Source organism: Osmia lignaria, chromosome 6 (assembly GCF_051020975.1).
Source record: "Osmia lignaria lignaria isolate PbOS001 chromosome 6, iyOsmLign1, whole genome shotgun sequence".
Lineage (NCBI taxonomy): Eukaryota > Metazoa > Arthropoda > Insecta > Hymenoptera > Megachilidae > Osmia > Osmia lignaria.
This window is the reverse complement of record NC_135037.1, coordinates 3385379-3410588: the sequence shown is the minus strand read 5'-3', so window position 1 is coordinate 3410588 and position 25210 is coordinate 3385379. Positions and strand designations below refer to the sequence as shown.

Genomic DNA, 25210 nt, shown 5'->3' with positions numbered 1-25210 from the left:
GCCGCTCGTTCGGGGTCGTTGGCCCTTCCCGCGGTGTTCGACGAACAAACGCCTTCGGCTATTCTTCGTTCGCGAAGAAGGGGCAACGTCGATCGTGACTCGACGAGAACCCGGTTCTTCGCTACAACCACCACCGAGGAAAACGGAACAAACGAGCGACTCCGGTTCGCTCGCGATTCCCGCACCCCCATCCGACAACATCTCGCCTAACCACCACCAGCCACCGCTTCGTTTCGAACCTGATATTTTCATCTCGTATTTCCGATTTGTATTCGAGCCATTTGCGTTGGCGTAGATCGGGGACAGGTATCCAGGGTAATCTCGCGGAGTAATATGACGATATAAGTTTCTTGCGGCATTTATCGATAGCGTTGCAAACTCACCATTCAAATCAAAACCAGATCGTTCGTAACTGTGTTCCTTGTAGATCGATCATTTCTCCGTCGAGTATCTTGGTAGACAGGTTAAAGTAAATACGGTGAAAGGAGGAGCGATTACAAGACGATGTCTCGACATCAGGAAGCTCGATGCGATTTAGAAAATGTCGAGAACCGACGTCGCGCAAATCCTCTAGGGCCGCAGTCGTGTGTCCAGGCACGTATTTTCGAAACACCTGTCGGCCCCGTCGACTCGGAAACGATAAATCAAGTTCCGTTGTCGATTTCGACGCGCTCGATGGTACGTGCCCTCTTCCGGTACGGCCCGGGTCGTCTCTGCGCTGGTTCAGGAACCGGATCTCTTGCGGTCCACGTGCAAGCTCGTGCTATCGTGTCACCGACAAAGCCTCGTAGATTTTGCCGGCGCCGTGTTGAACCTACTCTTGATACCAGTTGTTAACAACATTCAGCTTGTCGTTACAACGCGGGTGGGGGGGCTATCGTACGCGTACACACGGTCCTGCAGCTCGTTCCGGGAACAGCGTGCTCGAATAATGGCGTTGAATTTTCCGCGCTCGCACAGCCCGCGGCGCGGATATCGGAAAAATCTCGGTAACGCGGCGTCAGTTTCGATAGCGAACGAACCAGCCCATCCCATTCCGCTGCTACCTACCGGCGTCGAAAATGCGCCTGTCGATCGATAATCACCACCGTTCATACCAGTTACCGGGCAATTTTTTTCTCCCCTCGTCGACCAATTCGCCGATTAAAACGCTGTCCGCGAACACCTATATAATACCGTCAACCATGGAAACGCAGTTATAATTCCTGTTACGAAGACGAGTATTCCGTTCGACGGCAGATTGATAATATCATTTACACCCACCGCGTACGTCGAACTTCGTAGAACGCTGTTTCTGAAATTTCGATGTTTCCATTGTTCTTTGGAATTTTCACGTCAAATTCTATCACCACCCGGCTAAATTCCTACCACGTATGTATTTCTCTATCTGCTATTTTACCGTGTTCTGAATTTTTTTTCTATTTTGAACCGAAGAGGCATCGAATAACCGAGTAACGAGCGATATCGATAGGTACGAACAAGCTTTTTCACGAGCTAACGAATCCTTTGGTTACACAAAATTGTTTCTAACAGAGGAACGTACATAACATATCTGCACTTTGCTTTCTTACAATCACTTTATTTACATCACCGTGATTATTTCTGAAATTTTCAACGGACGAAATTCTTCGGTGAAGAAATTTCGTTCGATGTTTAAAAAGTAACTGGACGAAGTAACAGGTTTTTCTTCCATTTTTCCAGTCATTATTTCCTCCCCAGCTTCGTCATCTATTTCCTTTCTCCACAGAGCGTAACCCAGATTACGTTCGAACGCGTACGATCCGTCCCAGCCGCATCAGGATTAATTTCCTCCCAGCGAAATCAAATGACGTTCAATTTCCAACGCGGCTGCAAATAATTGAGAAACCGCGTAGCCGATTACGAACGAATCGGCCACCTAGTCTGCTGCCACGCGAAACGCTCGATTTATACCGATATTATCGTCTACTATGAAACAAACGCGTCGTATAGCGTATTCGCATGGGGTTCTCGAAGAGAGATCGAACGAAATCTGTCCAAGTGGACGACCCTTGTTCCCTTAAGTGGGAACGTATGTTTCGTTTTTTATAGCCGGATCCCCTACCGTCATAGTTTTTCCATGGTTACACTCTTTCGATTGTCCGTGGAAAAAAAAAAGTCGAAAACATGCTTTCTGTTCCAAAGAGTAAGTTAAGAACGAATGGGAGTGTCGTAGATTAACACAGCTACCTTGCATGTCTGACCACCGAACAAAGCTACTGTTCCAATTAAACACCCATTCACGCGGTATAAACTCCCCATATCGTTGATGCCCCAAATGGCCACCACCGGTGGTTACAACAATTTCGTCGATCCATTGGGGCGCGTTATCCCCTGGAGACAACAGCACGAATCGGGCTCGAGGGGGTAATTTCGAATCTGACGAGGGGTGCGCACAACTTTTCTCGTCGCTACGTCGATTTTATAAAATTGCGAGGAATTAGTGCTGGGGTAGCAAGAGTCACGATAATTCTTAACTTCCTCGCCACTCGCAACAAGCTCGGTATCGACGCGAACACGCGTACAAAATCGCGACAACGATCGCGTAATCAATTAGATAACGAGTGTTCCGCGGCGATGGGGGAAGAGAAGCGTTTCTTTCTTTGGAAAAAAAATATTACTTTCCGGTAGCCGTAATATAAGCGAGGCGAGCGTGTAAATCGGTGTAGGGCACGCCAGAGCGTACGGCACCGTGACAGGGTTAGGTGCAGAGTGGCGGCGAAGGGTCGGCGGGATGTGTGCGGCCTGGCTAGCCTGTTATTTGTCCCACGCGCTGGCAGATTAAGATAATGGGCTAATGCGAACCCTCCCGCGCCTCCGTGCCGTTCCCGGCGACCGATGTTGGTCGCTTGGACATCAGCGTGTCGGCGGGGGAAGAAGGGTAGAGATACGATGACCGGTGACCACGCGATCCTCCCGGACAAGCCCGGTTATACGCGCCTCGTTGCGAATTATCGTGCGAACTAATCGCCGGGCATGCGCCATCCGCACGCGCGCTCCAAACTGTAACCCGCTTCGAGCGACCGAAAACGACCCGTTCGACGCTTGTTACGCGACACGCGTCGTCTATTACCTTCGGTGCATAGAATTCTATTCTGAGTATTATGTATCGATAATGCTGAGTTCAATGATATTTTCAAAGAAATTAGAAAGAACTCGATTTTCTTTTCACTGCCTGCATCGCCGTTGAATCCTTTCGGTGGATCAGAGAGACGAGGAAACAGAAGAAGGTGTGCAAAGGTCAGGCTGCAAAGGGTTCGTACGGATCGATGTGTTACGTGCAGCGTAATATACGTCGTCCCACGGGTTCGACCCTTTCCTCTCGTATATAATCGGCCCCAGTGTTCGTTCCGTGCGCGGAATTGTTTACCCGTGCTTCGTCCCGGCCTTTCCGCTGACGTTCGATCGCCTCTCGTTACTCCGCGAGGTCCACGTGCTTTATGGGACGCCGAAATAAGTGGCGGTCGGCTCGATTATAGTTTCTCTCCTGATCGTACATTCTTCTCTTTTTTTACGGTTCGTTGCGACGTCTACACCTGTTTAATATTAATCGCGAATCGATTGAACAACCTGACGCTTTAATTTGCTTGTTTTCGCTGAACGAACGTTTGAAAATCAACTACCCTTCTGGTCCGATGCTTTCCATCCACGATCGTTGCGAAAATATCACAGAAAGAGGGAAAACATGAAATAATTGAATTTGTGATACGCGCAAAACGGACAAGATTTGATTTGGAAAAGCTCATAGTTTTCAATGAAACTGGGTCAATCGGTTACATACATTCAAATGGAAGAAAAGCAGTAATTTTCGAAAGAGATTAAATGAAATTACTGAAAGAAAAACGGTGGAAAATTATTTGTGGAGTACTTGTACTGTCTGGATAGAAGGAAAGAGATACGTAGAAAAGGGCGATGTTTAGGGGCCATTCATTTGGTTAATTGGAAACTCCGCGAGAATGTCTTTTGGTTCGCGGAGGGTGGTGGCGCTCGACTCTGCTAAGTATACTATCAACGGCCGTAACTGGCACGGTTAAAACAATACTCGTGATGAATGTACGCTTCACGCAGCCCCTTGCGCGCAATTAATTATCCGCGACTATAGTGATTAATCGTGGTAATTTGAGCGAGCACGGGACTGAAACGGTAACACTGACGGACAGCATTACAAGCCGCAGCAACCCTATTTAATATCGTGGATATACAACCGAGCGGTGTATACCTCGGGAAAGAAACCTCTGAATCCCTTTAACACCTGTTGTCTCCACTCGTCTTTTTTCTCCAGCTTTCAACCATCCATCTTTCCCGTTTCTCCACGTTTCATAATCTTCCATTCCCTTTCCCCCGGTTCGCTGTGGAATTAGTATTCATCTCGGACCATCTAGCGGCGCGATACAAAATATCATTATTCTTTCAGCTGTTCGTCCAGCAGCGAGCTGTTGCCACGATAAGAAGTTCACGGCTCGAGAAGATTGCAAAACGACGCGTATAGAAAAGGTGGCGTCATTATCCAAAAGGGCAGCCATCGGCCAACAGCGTCGCCGGGGTTGCGGTTAATCCAGTCCAGTTGGTCGCGGTCGTGGTCGTGGTCGCGGCGCTGGTCGCGGCAGGTCGTAGAGTTTGCTATGTCGCGGGAGGAGAAGAGATGAAACGAAGGAGGACCAGGAAGCAGATCGGAGGAGGATGAGGTGGAAGAGGGTAGAGGAAGAGCAGAGGAGCGGGCAAGCGCAAGCGCCCATCCGATCGATGCCCGTCTCCCTCTCGTATAAAGCGCTCGTCCTCGGGGGGCGCGCGACAGTTGGCGTTCCGCATTCGGAACATGCGCCGCGTCGCGGGTACACCGTATCCACCGTTTTCACCGTTTTCATCGTTTCATCGAGTCCTTTGCTTCTTAATAACTAGCTCGAGGATAAACATCGATTCAGTCGAGGACCGGTCTGCTTAATCGCTTAGATCGACGAACAGCACTCGCGTTGATCTTTGTTTCGAAACGACGACAATAATAAATCTCGGGATTCGTAGGAACAGGACGAGCTCGTCAGTACGAGCTCTGCCTTTGAATGAATCAGACGTTGTTTACTCGTCGTCCGCTATTAAGTGACCGCGCGCGTATTCGTTGGTGATTCGAAAGGGGAACGGAAGGAGATCGAGGAGTGAAATCGTTTCGGATAAGTGTCGCGATTCGGAAGCTTCTCCTGGATTCAGTCTACCGGAGGAAGTTGCAAGAAGGAAGCTGCGCGGTACCAAGTAAAATTCACGGACGGATCTGCGAAAGATCCAACGCCTGTAGCACGGATGTCGAGGTCTGACCTCGCGACGACCCAGAAACAAACACGCCACGGGATCGGTGCGCGTTCTCGCGTCATCTTCGAGGAATAGAAGTAGTGTCGTCCGCGACCATTCGGTCCAATCGTTCGTTCGACGTCGTGCGTCACGCTCGACGAAGCTTCGGCTTGATTACTGGCTCGTTTCTCGCGACGTGCCAGCGACATTCGTCCCGGACGAGATACATCCGGACAGACGTCAGAGCGGCGGTCGCTGGACCGTCCAGCGGACGTCTCGACCGCCGTACGGCGAGCTGCTGGAGCCAGGAGGTGGAGAAGGAGGGGCTGTGGAGGTGGTGGAGGAGGAAGGCCCGCGGACGTGCAACAAGTTAAGAGGCCGCCGCCGCTACCGTCGACATCGCTGCCGCCGCCACCGTCCTCGCCACGATGTGACATGGATATCCTAGCCGTAGCCTGCGCCCTCGTCGCCACGGCCCTCTACTGCAACACCCTGCAAGCGGGTTTCGTCTACGATGATCGGTGAGTTTTTCATATTTTACTAATATTTTACAAACCATCCACATCCGTCTTTCGATGTTTAGACATTTTATTGCCATCAAACTTATCGTTAAGCAACGCCGTGTTCGTAAAAGTGCATATTAGGATTCACTTATCCAAGTATAATCTTCTAATACTCGATCTAGAGATTGTTCAGAGAGGAGCAATTCACTGAGCTCCTATTATCCGAACATTCTAACTATCCGAACCGAATTGTCCCTCGACGTGTTCTGATAATTGAAGTTCTACCGTGCTCCGGTAAACTATCGAACGGATGTGCAGTTCGACGAAAGTTCGTTGGTTTAAACGATTGACGTTCTAGCGTGTTTATAATCTATATGAAACAAGATCTCAAGAAAGGGAAAGAAACTCTAATGGTTCGAAGTAGCTTAGTCTTTCGAACCGGTCCAAATCTTCGGTCTGAACTGTAGTTTAAGGCGATTGCTTTAAGAAAGATTGACGTACGGGAATAAAGCAATTTCTCGGCAACGTGAATCGAATTAGATCGGATCCTCGGACGATTTGGAAATTCGCGAACGAAATCGGGAATGCGAGTTTGTTTTGCGATATTTATTACTTTCGACGCAATAGACAGTAAATGCAGAGAGCAACGGCAAACAAGCGCAAACACAATGAATAAAGGACAAGTCGCAGCTGGATAAGCTGATTTACGAGCCACCGCGGTTTGCGTTACGATTTCACTTAATCCGATTCCGCTCCGGTTTAGTTAATCAGATATTACTAATTACGCTAACGGACACGCAAATCATACGCCACTGGATTACCGTTCGATACGATCGGGTTACGCGACCTATTAAAATTCTTTGAACACGGAGAAGACGATTTCTATCAATTAGATACCCGTTTAGGTTAACTAAAGGAAATCGTAGCTGCTGTTTTCGCAGCTCGATTCCTTCAAGATTTCGCTAATTAGCCGTATTCGATGATCAGGTCCAGCGTTTAGAATGCGACACGAGTCGCGGCGAGTAGATAGGATTCGGTACGCAGGACGCGACGCTAGTATAATCCAAAGTTACACTCTCGCGATAAGCGCCCTTAATCCGAAGCTCTCGAATTCTATGATACCGAATCCCTTAATTGAGTATCCCGTAATCTCTGGAACATCGTAGTTGTGGCTCGATCAGCTGCGAGGTCGGCTCGAGCTCGCCGAACCGACACGATTACGTACTTCTGGCGTCATCGATGGGAATCTGTTGCATCGTTATCGCGCGAGCGCGCCTCCGTGAACGTTGCACAGGGTGCAACGTCCCACCGACGATAACTTCCCTCCGACCATCGACAGTCAGCCCTGATAACGCGGCGATTTATTCGCCTGCATTTTACACGATAAGCTCTCCACCGTAAGACTTTGTCCTCTGTTGCTCTACGTTATTTCTGCTTCGATGTAATCGACCGTTGAAAAATAGTGCCTCGAATAATTAGCATAGATTTGCATCCTTTTTGTAATAAATACAGGGTAAGCTGGTTTCTCAAGATATTTATTCTTTTCAAATTTGATAAACTTGAATTTTCCAAGTAATCAACGTGAGCGATGAAATTGTTGTTCTGTAAAGCCGATGGATGAATGAAATCTGCTGCATTTCGTTCGCACAAGTTTGCCCTACATTTCTTGTCGAACGATCGGCTTTGATCCTCCGCATAAATAGTTAAGCTTCGTGTAATGGAATAACAGGACAGGTACGGTAATCGTATGAATCAGTTTATTCCGGCGACCGCGTTAGAAATCAACCGTGTTGCCTGTTCTAATGGAATTGCGTGTAACGGTTTGCCTCGCGATCAAACGTTTAATCAGCGGATAAATTTCAACGCCGACCAGCCTACGAGTGATCCCTTCGTGGCTGTCCCAGGACCAGCACCGCGATGTCTCCCCACGGTGCCTTGAATGCCGAGGTAATTGCGAAAAACTAGGACGCGTGCATTATAATCGGAGATAATTTTTCATCCACATCCGTCCCATTAGCGGTTTGGATCGTTCGATGAGACCGCCAAGACTAAGGCGACCAACACGCTCGTCCTGACCATAATTAACTCGAGTTCAATTATTAACGACGCTCTGTTCGACTTTTCCCCTCGAGTCTTTCTCTCTCTGCCTGCTCCCTTTATACAGGGTGTCTACCACGATTTCGAAACATCCCTTACATTCTATCTTCCTCTTATTTTCCTTTTAGTTCGCCTTTTACGATCGTAGTCTCGCGATGTCAGCATCGCGACAGTAGTAAAAACTTTCTCGACAGCATTTTATGAACGTCACCGTCAAAAAATTCTTCGCGATCAAACGTCACCGTTACAGTAGACGACATGCATACCCATGTGTATAGATGGGTTTCTCCGTCAAATTCATCCTCGTTTCTGTTGGCCTCCGAGCCCGGAAGGGTATCGTGACTTCGGCTAAAAAATGAAGGAAAGTTTGTATGATAAATAGGAGGGACGGGATCCGAAGATCCTCCCGTCTGGTTGAACGTGGGCCGCGCCTCGTATAGGTTTTACCCCTAGAGTTTACCCCGTCTCGAGAGTTTATTCTGGCCGCGTTGCGCCACGTTGAAACTCATAGGATAATAAAAGTGCCGTATTTTACTGCGCCTCGCCGACCACAATGCCTTGGCAAAGAATACACACGGCCATATTTATTTGCCTACCGGGTGCTTTCTCCTCTTTTGTTTCATTTTTTTCTTTCATTTTTTTTTCCAACGAACGAGCAAGGGTGGCAGGATGGTAACCGAGTAGAAAGACAGGAAAAAGTAAAGCAGGATTGTTTTGAAAGAGGAAAGTTTCGTTGCGTCTTCTAGTCGGCCTAATCTCGTAAACCGTCGCGTTTCCTGGATATACACGGTCGAGGTTGCTGTACCTTACCTCGCGAACATTCTACGAGTACTGGAATAAGAAAGCTCGCCGATCGAGCCTGAAAACTGTGTCTCGGTGTCGTTGAATAATAACGTAGCAACGTGGCTCGTCGAAACATCCCTCGATCCCGTAAAATGTAAACCAACTTGTTACTATTTCAACTTACGTCGTGAATTTTTTTTCCTAGAAACGCGCCCTTCCAGATACGCGCGTAAATAATTGACGGGGTTGCTGGAACGTTTCTCGTTCACACGTTAGGTATGCCAATTCAAATACATTGCCGCGTGGTATTCGAAATAACAATGGTGAATGGCGCGAGCGCACGGGGTCGTGTGTTTATGCTTTCGCTAAATAATGGAATTAAGCTGTTTTAAAAACCTTCTCCTCGGCCAGCCTGTTATTTCACGGTACATTCGTTTTACGGTCCGATTTCTGTAGCAATCGAGGAACGCTCGTTCGAAGCCGCCAACCCGGAAAATCTCTCTCTTTTTCCGTTTCCCAGGCATTATGAAACATTTGTCGTTTCATCGATGGTCCGCCGTGCCGCGCCGTTTGGTTCAGTTCGACAAATTCATTCGTCGCTCGTTGCATTCACGGAATTGACGGCGTACCCCGTTGTTTCTCCCAAATATCGCGAATCGATAATACGCGATAATCCATTACAGGTTTTTGCGATATCAAAAATTACGGTCGTTCGTTTGGAACCGAAAACGATTACTTCCTCGCGTCATGTGCGGCCGCGGAATATCAGTATTCATCTATTTACCCATAACACTCGTTCGTCCAAGAGTATTAAAAAAATGCATCGTTCAGTCGATACACGTATGTACGTGTACATACATATGTATATACGCGTGCACGTGTGTGTGTGTCGATGGAAACGAGCGTTTCCACTCAAATTAACCAGCCGGGCGCGATCCTTGCCGCGACCTCTAGCTTCGAATCAAACCGGTCGACGTTATCTGCAAAATAAAAAGCAAACGAAATAGAAAAATAAAAGCGCAACGCGACACTGGCTACGTGAAATTGATTTTTTTCCTTTTTTTTCCCCCGAATCGCATGCAAATCCGCTCGTTGCTTCGGCTGGCCTTGTCAGCTGCGACTGACAATGCCGCCTCTCAGGACGAAGTTTATACGGGCACCGCTGGTGCAAGGCTGAGCGCTGAAGCGGAGAGATTCAAAAACCGTGCCGTGTAGATGTTGTAATATTTTAATATCGGTTTATGGAAAGGAGCTCGGATATATATAGGTTCGTTCCGGTTATACAACGTTTCCATCGTTTCTCTTCAGCGAAGAATTTACAGGCTAAAATCCGACCATTTTTTTCCCCTCGATGTACATTTTTACACCCCGTGGCCCCGGGTAAATAATGATCGGTAATCTAGGAAGCATTTTAGAGAATGACCGTCACGAATCGATTGGATTCCCGTCTATAATACTTTTTCTCGCGATGACAAATTCCGGTTATTTGTCAACCGCCTCGCCTCTGTGTTCAATCGGTGTACTCCCATTAAGACAGATCAATCAACTTTTTTTTTATGATACTCGATATGAACTACGCGATTATTTAGCTGTGAATATCTTTCCGCTAGGGGGTGGTCCTAAATAATCATCACAATCTGAACATACTATCCCGTAGAAAAAACTATAAATCTTCGTTTCTTCGCGAACGACTGTATCCAGAATTAGAATCGAATTTCCCCGGTGCTTAACATCCGAAACATCTGCCCCCCATCCCATCGCTAGATGTCGATGAATTCTTCACCCCTAAAGCCGATATTCGCGTACAATCGCGAAATCCGGTCCACCATGACAGAGTCATTCACGGGGTGGGTGCAGGTGGTGCACACGTGCAGGGTGAAGAACGAAATACGAAGGGTGAAAACAAAGAGACGAGGTAGCGAGTTTGGCCTGGCCGATGCACGTTGCAGCGCGTCATTTGACCGCCGGCTGAAATTCTTGCAATTCCGTTCCCGGAATATCGGTTTATTTATTCCTACATAACGGCAAATGTTGCTTATGTGTGCGCGCGCGTGGTCGAACGATGTTTCGTGCAGTTCGATGCAGCTCGAACGATGCTGCAGTCGGTCGATGCACATTTATCCTGTAGGACCAAACGGCGGGATCGATGCGCTTTATCGCGACCGAAAGAGTGCAACGGAGAGTGGTGGGAAAGAGATCGAAGATTATTTATTACCGGGCTCTTGGCCTTGATAGGGCCTTACGGTTCAAATGAAATACAACGCGCCGTTGATAGAGACCTGCCGTGAAAATCGGGAAACAATCGGACGTCCCTTCGATCCTATATCTGTCTGCGGCCTGACAGAGAGGAGATTGCGCCACGTGCGCGCATTTAGGTAAACGAAATTGATTTGGCGAAATAAGGTACATTTAATTAAAGTTAGTTACTACTTACATTGAGAAGTATGACAGACTCACACATATAAACGGTTAACTCTTTGGTAAAACACTTGACTCGCAATCTAAAGGTCCACGGTCCAAATCCATGGTTCCCAAGTTTTTTTTTAAATTATAATTTGTCTCTTTTTGAATAACTATTACAGCTGTGCTATAATCATTGCATTTATTAATAATTACATACACTGCAATTTTTATAGAATTTAAGTTATTGAAAATAGAATATAGAATTTTAGTTTAGAATTATATAGAATTTTAGTTATTTAAAAAGAGACAAATTATCATTAAAAAAAAAAAAAAAAAAAAAAAGTGGGAACCAAGGATTTGAACCGAGGACCTTTAGATTGCGAATCATGTGTTTAACCACGGAGCGGATCCATGACTCGCAATCTGAAGGTCCTCGGTTCAAATCTTTGGTTCCCAACAATTTTTTTTTTTTTTTTATGATAATTTTTATATAATAGTTATTCAAAAAGAGACAAATTATCATTAAAAAGAAAAGAAAATGTTGGGAACCAAGGATTTGAACCGTGGATCTCTAGATTGCGAGTTGTATGTGTGAGTTTGTCATACTTCAGAATGTAAGGAGTAACTAACTGTAATTGTTAATATTTTTTAAACAATTAGCCGTCTGCCCCCAAAAGGGGGTATAGGCGTGTTCAGCTCGACGAGCTCTACAAGCTGGCAAAGTTTCATTAATAAGTGAGTGTAACACTTGGGTGGTTCCCCTTGTCAGACCTATTGTAAATAAAAAGGACTGTCTACCCGAAACAAGAATTCTAAAGAATAAAGGGTGCAGTGATAAGCTCGGTGGTGATCAAAGTTTGCCACGTGTATTAGACGGCGAAGCGAAAGTCTCTTTAAAGTCAGCGTCTGCTTTCGTAGATTCAAAAGGGTACGAGGAAACCGATACGTATCGGCGAATGTTTGTTGCCTTTCTGCGAAGTAACGAAAAATGGAAACACCGTGGTTATGTTCGTTTCTTCCTCTTGCCTCCTGTCAAAGGCGATGAATGCCCGTACGTAGAGATTCGAAAAGCATACTGCCGTTGCTGCTTCTAGACCTTAGTTTCTTTGTGTTTCCATGTAGCCTTTTTCGTGCCGCGTATTTTACCATTCACTGATCAGCCAATATCGCTAAGAGATTTCTGTTCAGGTGAGATTTCTCGATAAAGTCTCGGTTACCATGGGGAAGTAAGTAATAGAGTACTGCTCCAGCACTTTGGAGCAAATTGTAGAGTAACTAACGCTACCAACCGTGATTTAACGATGAAACGAATTTGGAAACGAACACAAGTTACAACTTCTTGTTCGTAGCACGCCGCAGTTCCGGTCTGAATATGCGACGCATACAACATTTTAATCGAGCGACCGTAACGACTGGGAAACGAGCAAGCGCACTTTGTTTCACTCCCTGTCTTTCTTTCTCGTTTGTTCTCCGTCTGCTGCACTCTCTTTCTCTTTGTTCGTGTGAAATCAGCAGGAGTGGTAAACTGATGCGCGGACAGGGCTACAATTACACGGCGCGTGTCGCAGAACTAATTAGCCACGGTTAATTTGTGCGCCATTACCTGACGTAAGACCGACGCCACGCGAAACCAGCCATGAGCAACGTGCATCGAGACGCGTCAATTTGAACGATTAATCGAATTGTAGGGGAATATCGATTGCTTCTTTGAGACGACCTGTTCGTAGAATCGATTCGAAGATGCCTTTGTTCCGCGCCAATTTATGTTCACGGCGTTCTCAGGAAATTAATTAAATAATCGGAAAACAGGGAAGGAAAGATTATTTTAAACGTTCATTAACATTCCACCAAGAGTTAAACAGAGAATTGAATTATTTTTGTCAACCCACGCCGTTTTAAATATACAGTTAATCTACTTTGAAGGTAACGCAATGGAAAGATGTGCGAGATTCATTTGTCCACTTTGATCTTTTTTGGAATATATTTAACCGAACATTAACGAAGTCCTTAAAAAAATGGCTGTCACAGCGAACCTATTAAAAAACGCGGTATTCGTCGTTATCATAATAAACTTTTATGCGATTTAACGAAGTAAATGGAGAGCATTTTTTCAGCAATTCAAATATGGTATACAGTTCGAGCTTGATGCTCGAAACAAAAACATGGAAACAATTTCCAGTTGCTTTAAAAAAAGGACCAGGAAATGGAAAATAATTAATTAACATAAATGTTGGCTCGTCGGCTACGATCGACGTTAATTACGCCCGAAGCGTTGCTCTTTTTTCGAAGTAGCGAAAATGTATCATTTATCGGAACGAAAATCGCGTAACATGATTCGTATAGAAAGCTTTTGACTGATTGGGCGGGATGTGTAGTTTAATAAATCGCACGAGTGAATTCATTAACGGCGTGCACAGGCAGCACGTCCAAAATTGCTTCGAGCCGATACTCTGTTTTCGCGGTGGTGAGACGGGTGACCCGGGAAACGGGCATAAAAATGGCGATGGGTGCCTCTTCTGTCTCTTTCTATCGTCGATTCGTTACAATTCGAGCGGCTGCTGATTTCGCGATGAACGAAAAGGAAAAATAAGGGATAAAGAGAGGACGGAAGAGCGATACCACCTGGCGTCGACCTATCGACTCGATCGTATCATCGTTTCACGCGAAGCCGCGCAAAATATTCGATTACCGTGTGTCAATTAAAAAAATCCGATACCTTTCATCCATTTTTCCGACGTTCCGTAATTAGAGAAATCGGCGTCGATGACGATTTCATCCGGCAATCATTGTCCGTCTTCTCTTTATTTTATTCGCCTACTATTTTTTCCTTTTTCAACGTGTAAAACGTGTAAAAATTGTTCGCAATTCCTGGAGTGGTAGAAAATCAGAAGGCGTGCTGGATTTGGCCACGGGGCCATAGTTTGCCGACCTCTGGTCTAGATTCGAGTATTTTAGTCAGGAGGTCTCGCGTCGAAGCGAGCTTTCTTCTCGCAGAATAAAGATTCTCACCAAACAGAAGGTTTGTTTCTTTCTGGAAGAAACGTGGAATTATTTCCAGGCGTCGACGATTGAATCGTAGGAAGGATTTTCGTGTAGCAAGGTAGGCGCCTGCGGGAGATAAAGGGCGAATTCTTTCTTATCATCGCGAAGCAGCGGGCTTCCTGCTCGGAACAACAATGTTTCGTTGTTCGGTTGGCAACAAAACGTTGCCTACCTCTATCTCTCTTTCTCCGTTAGCTACCTTTGTTCGTCTTTTCTTAGACACACCCCTCTGTTGCTTTAACTCTTCCTTCCATCTTTATCTCACCGAACGTTTCTACAAAGTCCCGCAAACTGTTTCGCCGAGTCCTCTCGAAAACTGGTACACCGTGGCTGGATGCTTCGGGACGGGGACGATGGCGGTAATAGTTGGGAGCTGGGTAGAGGAAACGGAAGGAAGTCAAGCGAAATAGCAAATCCTCAAACAAACGGTGGAGTCTTTGCGAACTGTGCGAGCTTAGCAGTGGATTATCTTCTTCGTGTATAGGTTGACGTCGAGCCCGGCCGGATGTTCGATACCAAAGGATCCAAAATCGTGTTCCGCCGGTTTATACCCTCCTGTATAGCATCCTGTCTCGTCGATACCGAGGTAAGTGCACGGTCGCGAAAGCGCGCGAACGTACGATCATACGGGGATAGCTAAATTCACGGCTGCCAGGCGCGACTGGATCCCCGAGCTATGGGGTAGCTCTGGCTTAACTGGCTTAAGAAGTTTCGCTTCCCGTGATTGAGTACATCCGTCTAAATCTTTGCAAGCTCTTGCCACGGAGAGATCTTGTAGGCGCCAAGCTTCGAGGAAAGAAAATATGTTTGGGTTAGCTTCATTTTTCTCAGGGTTGGGAAGTTTGTCGATCGGATTTGATGGAACCGATGGATGATACCGAAGCACTCGTTTATTATCCTAGATCCATTACGTCCTTTATTTTATTCTCTTTAATATTTTTCCTCGTTTAATTATCTGTACCAAATTAAAGTAATTACAAGGAAGTATTTGATGCGCTAAGAGGATAGTCCATGAATAATTTACGTTAACGAGCAGATTATTTCGACTTGAACGTTGTATAGATTCCGCGAAAGTTGGGTTGTTGAGCCGAAGTCTGAAGAGATTTCGCGGTCTCGTTACGTCTGCTCGATATCAGCCAAGTCTCATCGTGGCGCACTTTGAACCATGTTTTCCAAACGATCGTTCGAACGTCTGAACGTCTTTTTTTTCCTCGAGGATTTATTTCATAACCCGTGAATTTCGTCGAGTTAGCGTGGATCACACGAAACAGCGCGTTGAACGAGCGATTCATTGGGTTTCACCTGTCGGCTGACGAAAGCGAAAGGAATCGATCCGGGTCCATGAATAACAAAGCCATGTTACGCCGGCGCCGGTCTCGTTTGTCATCGGTTTGAATGCTACGAGCTTTGCGGTCGATCGGTTTATCGTTAATGAAATAATCTGCTTTGCTCGTATTTCTGTTGATCTTACGCCCCGTTATATCGCTATTCAAATTTTCACCCCTCCGTTGCCGTTGACGTCTTCGATTCTTCGTAATAAATCAATCCGATTACGAATTTATATGTAATTTGTCTCACGTTCGAGTCTGAATATTGGTGAACATTTGATAGCAAGTATCGCTGGCAGAAAAAGGTATCACGAACGTTAAGTTGGCTGGTTGGTAGACACGAGGTGGAGCACGAAGGCCGTTTCTGTTGGCCATACGTGCGGTAATTTCGTCGCGTTATACGGCTCGCTCTTTCCGCAAACGACAGACTGGTAGCACGGTGTGAAACGTCGCGCGAAAGTGGAGCACGGATAATGGAGGTCCTTTCCTGCCCCCTTTGCACCGCCTTGCTTTGCCTTGCCTTCTACGCTACCTTGCTTCTCTTACGACCGAGACACTCGGTGGATGCGAAATCGATGCTCGGGCCGGGACGTGTTCGCGCAAAAAACGACGCGTTGGCAGGGTTATAACGCTGAGAGGTCTCCCGTAGTCGTCGAAGCGAGACTGCAGTAGCTAGAAAGAGCATTACGGACGATACAGCAGGTGTTTGTGAGACGTTTCGACCACGCTCGAGCGTGTACATCGTACAGCAAAACCAACGACCTTCTCTCGTTCGCGTTTTTCCAAGCTTTTGCTGGATAAGCGACCGGAACGTCGTTCGAGTTTCACGGAAAAGGAAGACACACAAGGATATAACCAGTTTTCTTATCCTCCTGCATCCTCGTCCACCAAGATCGTTCGTTTGTTGTTGTTTCGAAGCTGGTCAATCGTTTCTGGCTCGGAAGCAGTGCTTCTCCTTCCGGTGGACGACTCTTAACGTGCGCGTAAATCGAGATCAGCTGCAGCTCGGTAAAATTCAGCTCGTGTATTCGGTGAAATGGCGCGGACGAAATTCGATAAACAGCTAGCTGCTCCTTAAACGAGCCCGCGTCTCTTTCGATTGCGAGAATTATACCCGGCGAACCTTGTTTCTATCAGCGGTTGAGCTACTTAAAGGATAAAGGGCAATAAAGAATAAAATACTGTCGAGGAGATAACTGAATTTAGGCTAATCTTTTCGTTGCAACGTGTGCAATTAGCTTATTACGAGGTAGCTTCGCGAGCTTATAAAGCTGTCGAGAGATGTGCACAATTGTGCTCCATGAAGCGTACTTTCGGCAAGGGATCAAATCGTCCCTGCGACCGCGATGAACCTGCCCTCGCGGTTCAACGATCATCGATTAAGCCCATATTTTTGGCTATCATTCGCGTCGCATTCACCGAACCACTGACACCAACATTTCCATCGAGCTCATTGCAGGGAACGGTAAATTTCCTTTACACGCGTTTTACGCATCGTTAAATACGCGTATCGGAGCAGGAAGAAAATTGTCCTACAAATTGGACGTAATGGGAACGACAAGATTTCACGGCTTTTTTCACGCAACAAAAATCTAATTGCTTTCTCAAAATGAGAATTAAATTAATTACGTCGCCGTAACGTTTGCTACGTCATTCGACACAATTGTATTTGCCCTGAGCCATTTTCGCTTTCTCCACTTTCATTCTACTTGTCCAGCACTGGTAGCGTTACAATTTACAGAGAAACGGTCGGCAATTCTCCTGAGAGAAGCAGACGATTAAATCGAAAACGCGTCGCGGTCCGCGAGAAAGGAACGCGAGGACGGCATCCGGTAGGCAGTAGTGGTTGTCGTGAAACATGACTGGCGGCAAATTACACGGAATTAACACGGAGGATTGTTTGTAATAAAGATTAATAGCCGGCTTTGTAACGAGTACGTTTGATACCACTTGCTTGCAGTCCTCGTCCCTTATTTCACTGCTACCCTTTTACTCTCTCTTTATCTCACCCCCTTCGCTTTGTCTATCTTTCTCTCTCTCTCTTTCTCTCTCTCTGCCCGACGACGAATGTTGTTTGTGTAATCAACGGAACGAACAGAGCCCCTCTGCCGTTGCTGGGTGGGACCTAGTGCTCCTGTAGCGTGTAATTTGTAATTCTGCACGTTGCATTATTTTCCGCTCTACCGCTTTCCACTTTCCACCCTCCCGCACCGTCATCCCTCACACCCTACCTCCCTTTCTCTCTTCCTCGTGTACCTGTGTCCCCATCGTTCCACAAACGGTCGTAAACTGGCCCATCTCGCTCTCTCGTCGACGCACGCTCTAAATTATAGCTCGATTCGTGTTCCGCATGACAATACGCCGACTACCCAGGAAATTGTGGAAATCAAATCAGCTAAGCGTGCGTCGATACGTCCACTCCGGTAACCGATCTCGCTTATTATCGTGCGCAGAAACGTCATTTGTCCATTACACGATGACTGCATTTTCAGAGGGAATCCTTTGTAGATCAGACGATTAAAGATTGGGTTAATGTCTCTGAACTACCCTCTCTTCTTAACTGAAATATTCCATCGGAATTTGTAAGATACTTGCTGAGAAGTTTTCTCAACTTTCTTCTTAAATCTTTTAACATTGTTGCAAAGGTTGAGAATGGATTTTAAACGTTCTAGAAACCTGTTAATATATTCGCAATGATTAACGGAATAGTACGCCCTTTGATATTTTCACTTGAAATTGACCAAAATAAGTTTCGATTAGGAGATTAAACGAAACTGTTTCATGTATTTTGAGCGTGGAATACCAAGAAAATTAAAATGAATTATAGAACAATTTGCGTAATGAATTTGATATTATCTCTGTTTCCATTCGTAACAGCCAGATTTCCCTCAACTTCGTGCAATAAACAAAAGTAAACGCGAGAGTTTGAAATGAATTTTCTAATTTACTTCTGTAGCTTTAATTTCAGCTTGCCATTCTCATTTGTAAAATTTAAAATGTGAAAATTTCATATCAGAAACAGTGATACGTTTTAATCTCCACATTACGTATTTCCCGTTTTTCTGTCTTGTGCGTGTCCGAAAGCATTCGCATTTATCAGATCGCTCGGGACTTAGGAAGCGAGTATTTTCGAAGATTAAGTTCAGACCGGGAGTATCTTTCGACGATCTAGATAGCTCAATTGGTAGAGCATTCGTCCGACCAATAAAAAAGATCAGAGTTCGAATCCCTGTTCGGCTATCTGATCAATCCTTTATCTCTCCGCAGATTCGAACGTTGTTTCCTGGCTCGGATATTTCTGTCGGTTCGTTTTCATTTATTCATGGACTGTACGATGTATATAATCGCAGTTGTCCGTTAAATTGAATCACGTATAATTTTAGGATACCACATTTTGAATTTTAGAAAATTCAACGTGTTGAGGAATATCAAAATGTAAACACAGCTGGAAGGTGTACTACTGTTTTAATACGTGTCGCAAAAGTTTCTCCGTGTTCAGAATAAGAAGGTGCAATATAGCAATGTATATTCAAATTCTCGTGGTTCGTGATCTTCGCAAAAACGTGTCGTTCTCACGACGTCGGCTTGCCTCGCAGCGTTGATATTAATAATGTAATCGGCAAGGGTGGAGGGACGAGAATTAGAAACTGTGTCACGTCGTCGCGAAGCAAAGAGGCGGCTGAGACGACGACGAGGACGAGGACGACGTCGGTGGCGGCAGCGTCGTGGCGTCGACGCTGGAAGCGAAGATAATTAAACCACGACGCTCCCTTCCAGGCCATCCCCGTCGCCGTCGACTCGGTTACCTGGCCGTTATCGTGCTAGGAATGAGAATCTCAAATGGAGAGAACAGAGTTACCGTGCTCGCCGACTTATGGCCGTGGCCAAAGAACGGGAACAACGTTAATAACGTCCAAGACCCTGGCTATACTGGCTATTACGCGAAACGTAAATAATCGATCGAGGCTGGGATATAATTTAATTGCTAATTTCATCACGAGCCAGTTTGTATAAAAGGGTTCGTGTCTTTTCTCTTACAAAGGCCTTTTATAAACGAGAATTACCCTTGATACCTTTTCACCGTCAACTGAACTTTGGCTAGGGACACCATTCCAATTAGTCCTGTTTGTGCTCTCTTTCGATGCCATCGATAGCTCGTCGTTCAGACGATTGTTCCGTGAAATTGAATCCTCGAAACGATCTCGAGAACGCGATTGTATTTCTTGTTCGTTAACTCTTGGATGCTGCAACATTTGGAAGTTTCATCCCAACGCAAACTGTACTGCTAAGATTTTAACGAGTTTCAAAGATATTTGAAACGATTTTCCGCGATCGTGCAGTCGATCAAGTAATCGGACAGTCGCGATTTAAAATTCGGATAATTGGCCCGCGCGTGGCTCAGGATTATCAACTAGATGGACGTTAAGCATCGAACTCTATAAAATTATACACGTTGCGCTGAAACCTCTCCACCGCCACGGCAATTTCGAGAAAACGACGCCATTATCGTTAATGTTTTACCACGATCACCGTTGTTCACCGCAAAGTGCTCGTTCCTGTAATAATTATTATCATCCCATTCGCGACATTACGACCGCTTCTCCTCTCCCTCTCCGTCTCTTTCTCTCTCTCTCTATCTCGCTGTTGCATCGCGGTTCGACCTTTCGCCGAAAATCGTGGGCGCAATTTGCGCAAGTATTTACCAGGTCGCTTCGTGGAAATTCACAATCGCGTAATTCCATTCATGGACTCGAATGAAATCAATTGCTCGCAACAAACTTCTGTTCAAACGTTGCGCAAGTGAAATGCGACGGGAAAAATGAAACTTTACGGTATGGGCGGTAACAGGACTGTAAATTATTCGACCGCGATTCGAAACGGAGGGAAAAAATCGCGGGTATTACGATGGTTATCGATGTTATTCCAGTTGTTGCGTCGATGCCGGTAACGTTGTTGTTAGCGCTATTGTTATTAATAAGTTACGAGAGCGTGATATAACGAGCAGGATGTAGGATACAGCTCGATACGAGTAAAATTATAGAATAGTTTGGCAAACATGCCGGCTTGGTACAGTGGATGCGGCGTCATTATCATTTCAGCGTAATTACCATTCGGTAATTACCGGCCGTATTCATCACAGAGCAGCGGGGATGTTTATACCGTCACACGTACCGTGCTAGTTAGCCTCGTCACGTGTGCGTTCACATTTCCAGCTGATATCAGCCTCCATCGCGATACACCTAAAAACGACTGCCGGCTATTGGCTCATTCGCGCTCTCAACTTGCCCTCCAGTGCAAGTTTCACGCTTGAAATTCAGCTTCGTCAACATCGATAGTTAGCAATGCGTTGATACTTAATTAAACGTTCTCTAATTTCACGGTACGCTTTTGACGTCGAATCATATTCGAAGAATCGAATATTCTTATGAAATATTACCAATTCCGGGGTAAAGTTAATAATAATTGAAACCGTTCCACCGTCCGCTTCCATTGTGTCTGGTCGCAAATGGAAACTTGGTGGAATGGGGCTTCAGCGACACGAATGAAAAGGGTAGGAATTTAAACAATACTAGCTGCACTACGAATTCGCTGTTTCCAAGTTAGTCGCACCTGTATTCACGTTTCTTCTTTGTACACCGAAGTCGAGATGGCGAGCTTATCAGAACGGACGCATCCCCAGTTTCTGGCTGCACAGCAGCCTATGTAGCGGAGCGAATTATTCCGCGTTGCGATTCACGGAATCGAGCGTCGATATCGACTGCTGACAAAAGAGCGGAATTCTGCTCGTGAAGCACCCTTTTCACCCACCCGCTTCTCGTTGCGTGTTCGATGAAACGCCCGTTTCACAATAATTCGTAATGCGCGAACAGAGCTCCTCGTTGCGTGCACTCTTCTTTATTATCTATGAAATTCTTGCGCGACATTCGCGAGTCGCGACGAGCGATGTCAAGAAGAAATGAAAGAACATCCGCTTTATCCGGCTAACATAAGATTGTTCGCCGGGCAATTTTTATTTCTTCGCTCGACGAATTTCACGTTCGCGATGACGTTTTCGCTATTGTTACCGACGACGTCGCGTTCAGTCGCGCGTTTCGTAGCTCGAAAGCTGAAAGACGTTGGCAAAATTCTGACCGGGCACCGTTTCGGCATGCGTGCTCGAGAAGTTACGTCGCGAAAGTGAAAGACACGGGGGTGCCGCCACCGTTTGCCGCTCGGAAAAGCAGGAACGGGAAGAAGAGGTTGCTTGCTTGGTAGCAGACAGGAGGCTGGCAGACGAGCAACCACGCGAGAAGAATGAGGGTGGAACGATTTATAGCGCCTTAAGACTGCCGCTACTTTATGACGACCTTAATGTTTGCACCGTAAATTGGCCTGGGTTAGGACAGCGAGGCAGGCCGAAAACAGTAAAGCGCGGAAGATCCCTTGGCCGTGACTGGCATTCGTATACCGTCGGAATAATTTCCTCCTGGCGTTCTCTCGGAGAGGAAAAAAAATTGCGCCGGTGAATAAAAATCTCCCTTTATTCGCTCGCCAGCGAAGCCAGCCCTGACTCGTCCAAGTGACCAACGTCGTTTTTAATGGAACTTTACGCGTTCTGCGGGCCAAGCGATATTAAGGCTGCCGTTTCTTTCTTTTTACGGCCGCGAAGAGCTTCGAGAGAGAGTTTCAACGAGCAGAGACGCGAGGAACTTGTTAGACAAATGGAGTTTTTCTATTTTTTTTTTCTTTTCCCACCCCCTCTTCGTCGTGTAAATTATCACGACGCGAGGTGCACCATTAGCATCGGGTACCGCGAGAGCGTTCTATGAACGCTTTAATTCGAAACGGACCAAGAACGATTATATAATTTCGCTCTCAACGAGAGGCAAGTAAATTAGAGATACATTTCCTAGCGTGAAAGTTACTTGAACGGTTTTCTACCTTTCAAATTATCTCCAACTCTAATACATCGATACTTTTTCATAGAGAGTAACAAAATGAATCGATTGGCGTTTAAAAAAAAAAATGTACGGTTCCATTTAAGGAAACGAGGGTGGTATTAACATTTTTAAAACATCACCGTTTCTAAAGCTCACGTAAATTTCTTTACATCCGTGTTTTGGAATTACGCGTAGAATAAACGCCCTACATTTTCGTTTCACCCAACTGGCCAGTATTTTTGTTCCAACGAAGCACTCGCAGTGTTTAAGAAGTTTTCTAAAGACCGAGGCAAAAGAATCCTGGTGTTTTAAATTTGCCATACGGAAACACGTTAAGAATGAAATTACCGGTGTCGCTCGTTAACGCGGTTTAAAAGCGTTTAAAAAGCAGCAACGATGTTGCCTCTTGCAGCAGCCTCGTACGTGCATCAGTGTAAATAAGATAGCGACGGGTGACCGAGAAGCGAGAAGAGCATAGGCTCGAGCAGAGGGTGAGAAAGCGAGCAAGAACGACCCTCGTGGCTGAACGAGAAGCCTCTTGTTCGAGTCCTCATAATTGAGACAATGAGTGGCGCTCGATGTGCGAGCGTCGCTTTGGCTACCACGTTACCACCCTCGTACACCCTCGTTTCTCTAGTGCCTGTAAATTCAAACAGGCTTGAAAAGGGTGGGATACGCTGCTTCCACGAAAGTGTCGACTTATTATTTTCATCCCGTAACGGTGAGCAAACGTTTGCATAGGCGGAGGCAGCCTTAAGGCGGCTTCGAGACTCGCAGCGTCGCGTTAAGGGGCGGGAAAACGAGCAAGGGGTTGAAGATATCAGGCCGAAGATGGGGGATGAAGAGCGAGGAGAACGTTGACGTTCAACGGACCGGCATGCTGGCGATAAAGTAAAACGAATTGCTAAACGCTGCTCGTAATACGGAATTAATACAATTGCAGGAACGTTCTCGGGCGAAACGAGCTATACTAGCAGGTGTACAACGCTTTGGAAACGTCAACGCTGTGGAAATCGGCTATTCCGCCGAGACTCGAGGCACGATTAGTGTTTATTAGCGTTTCGTGAAATTCTCCACCATGCTTCTAATGAAATTCTCCGATGATTTATTATACTCGCCTCGTTAAGAAGGGATGAAAGTGTTTCTCCTTCTGTTTTTTGTCATACGTAACAGACACAGAAACATCCGCGGTTTAATTATGAGGCGTGAAGTTAATGGACACTGTCCGCCCTACAAGCCCTGCGCCTCGTTTTCAACAGCGCGTATCAACGTGTACGGTTCACGAGTCGGTACAGTGGACAAAAATGTTCGACCAGGAACTCGGGCAACGAAGCAAGAAGATCGTTAAGGTAATACAAGAGTACGGTGTAAAATTGCCAGGCAAAAATTTGCACGTTGCTGACCGGAGCACGAGATAGCAACACGGAAAAGGCTCGATGTAGGGGTGCAATTTAGCAGGAATCGAGAACGCCGTTACTCTTCTCGTCGCCTGTGGCCTGGTCGCATTCGAAAGTCAAGGGATCGTATTTGCAATGTAAATTTCGACGATTCGCAAACAAAGGTATCGCCGGAAAGCATACTTGGAACCGTTGGTTTTCGCGAACGTAGAAATATCCGTGGTCGAAGGAAATCTGCGTGCCGTTTGGCGGACCCGAATCTTGCAGAGAAACAATTAAACGCGAGCTTCGATCGTAAATCAAAAGATCATCATCGTATCACGAAAAAACGTGACACGAAAAAAACGTGTCAAAATCGCGGAAATCGTTGGGACAGCTATCGACTATTGTTCGAACATTATTTATTTCCAAACAAATTACAAGCTATGAAATCGAATAACGTCAATCAACGTGGCCGGGTTGGACGTTTTCCGTGACACCATAGCGATCGTTTTTGTCGGTCTCTCGTGATTGGAAATACGCCCCGTAACGCTTTGAACGTTTATCGAGAATCCGCGATATTAGCGGATTAAAATCAGCCCGGTAATAACGGTGCCGCATAATGGGAAAGGGTCTCGTGTAAATACATTGGAAAAATGGAAAATCTAAGATAATATCAGTTTAATGTCCGGACCAAATGGCGTCTTGCTCGGCCGTTACCTCCCATCTCGAGCTTCTTCTTCCTATCTCTCTCTCTTCCTTAGTCTTTTATCGTAAGAACTCAAAGAAACAGGAAAGAAAAAGAAAAATTTTAACGCTGCGGGATTTTCTTTTCTCAAACTGAATAGTATTTGATTAATTTTTTATTTTTCATAACTATGGTGTTTCGAAGGGGAGGTTACCGATTTCAGAAGAAAACGGTGCACCTTTTCTTATACCTAATCAGATTGTTACGTATTACTAGGCGTTATGAAACGATCTAATAAACGAGTATGCAGAGGCAGGGATGTAAGCAGATAATGTAATGGAATATATCAGCGTTGCGTCTCGTAACGAGAAACAGTTTCGTTCCAAGGGAACGCGTTCGTTTCACATTTCTTTTCTGTATCTTTTTCTGTCACGGAACACTGAGACTGCCTTGCTGGATTCTCATATAAGCTCGTTTTGCGCGGACTCGCGAGTTAAGAGGGCACGTAACCGGATCCAGGTGGATCCTGAAGAACGTGCTAAGTATATTACAATAGCTGGCCGTTTCGCGAATACGCAATTTCTATTCCACCGGCCATGGTACAGTGGTAATATCGAGTAGTTACGAAACGTTGGCGATAAACATTCCGCGGATAGCCGAGAATATCTGAGCAGGGTAAAACGAGGCGGTACGGAAACTGTAAGAACTCTCTTTTCCGGTCGAGATCGAATTAGCGCGTTTATATCAGAAGATCAAGGGAGAGTAAGAGGGA

At 45.9% G+C, this 25210-nt stretch overlaps 1 protein-coding gene across 3 annotated transcripts in view; it reads left to right on the top strand.

Moving 5' to 3' along the window:
* The window catches only part of Tmtc2 (Transmembrane O-mannosyltransferase targeting cadherins 2), a 244380-nt gene that overhangs the window by 39570 nt on the left and 179600 nt on the right, over positions 1 to 25210 (top strand). For all 3 annotated transcript variants that reach the window (XM_034318557.2, XM_076688867.1, XM_076688868.1), the window contains exon 3: positions 4433 to 5819. In XM_034318557.2, the coding sequence (XP_034174448.1) occupies positions 5734 to 5819 (86 nt within the window). In that variant the 5' untranslated portion in view covers positions 4433 to 5733. The remainder of the gene's footprint in view (positions 1 to 4432; positions 5820 to 25210) is intronic.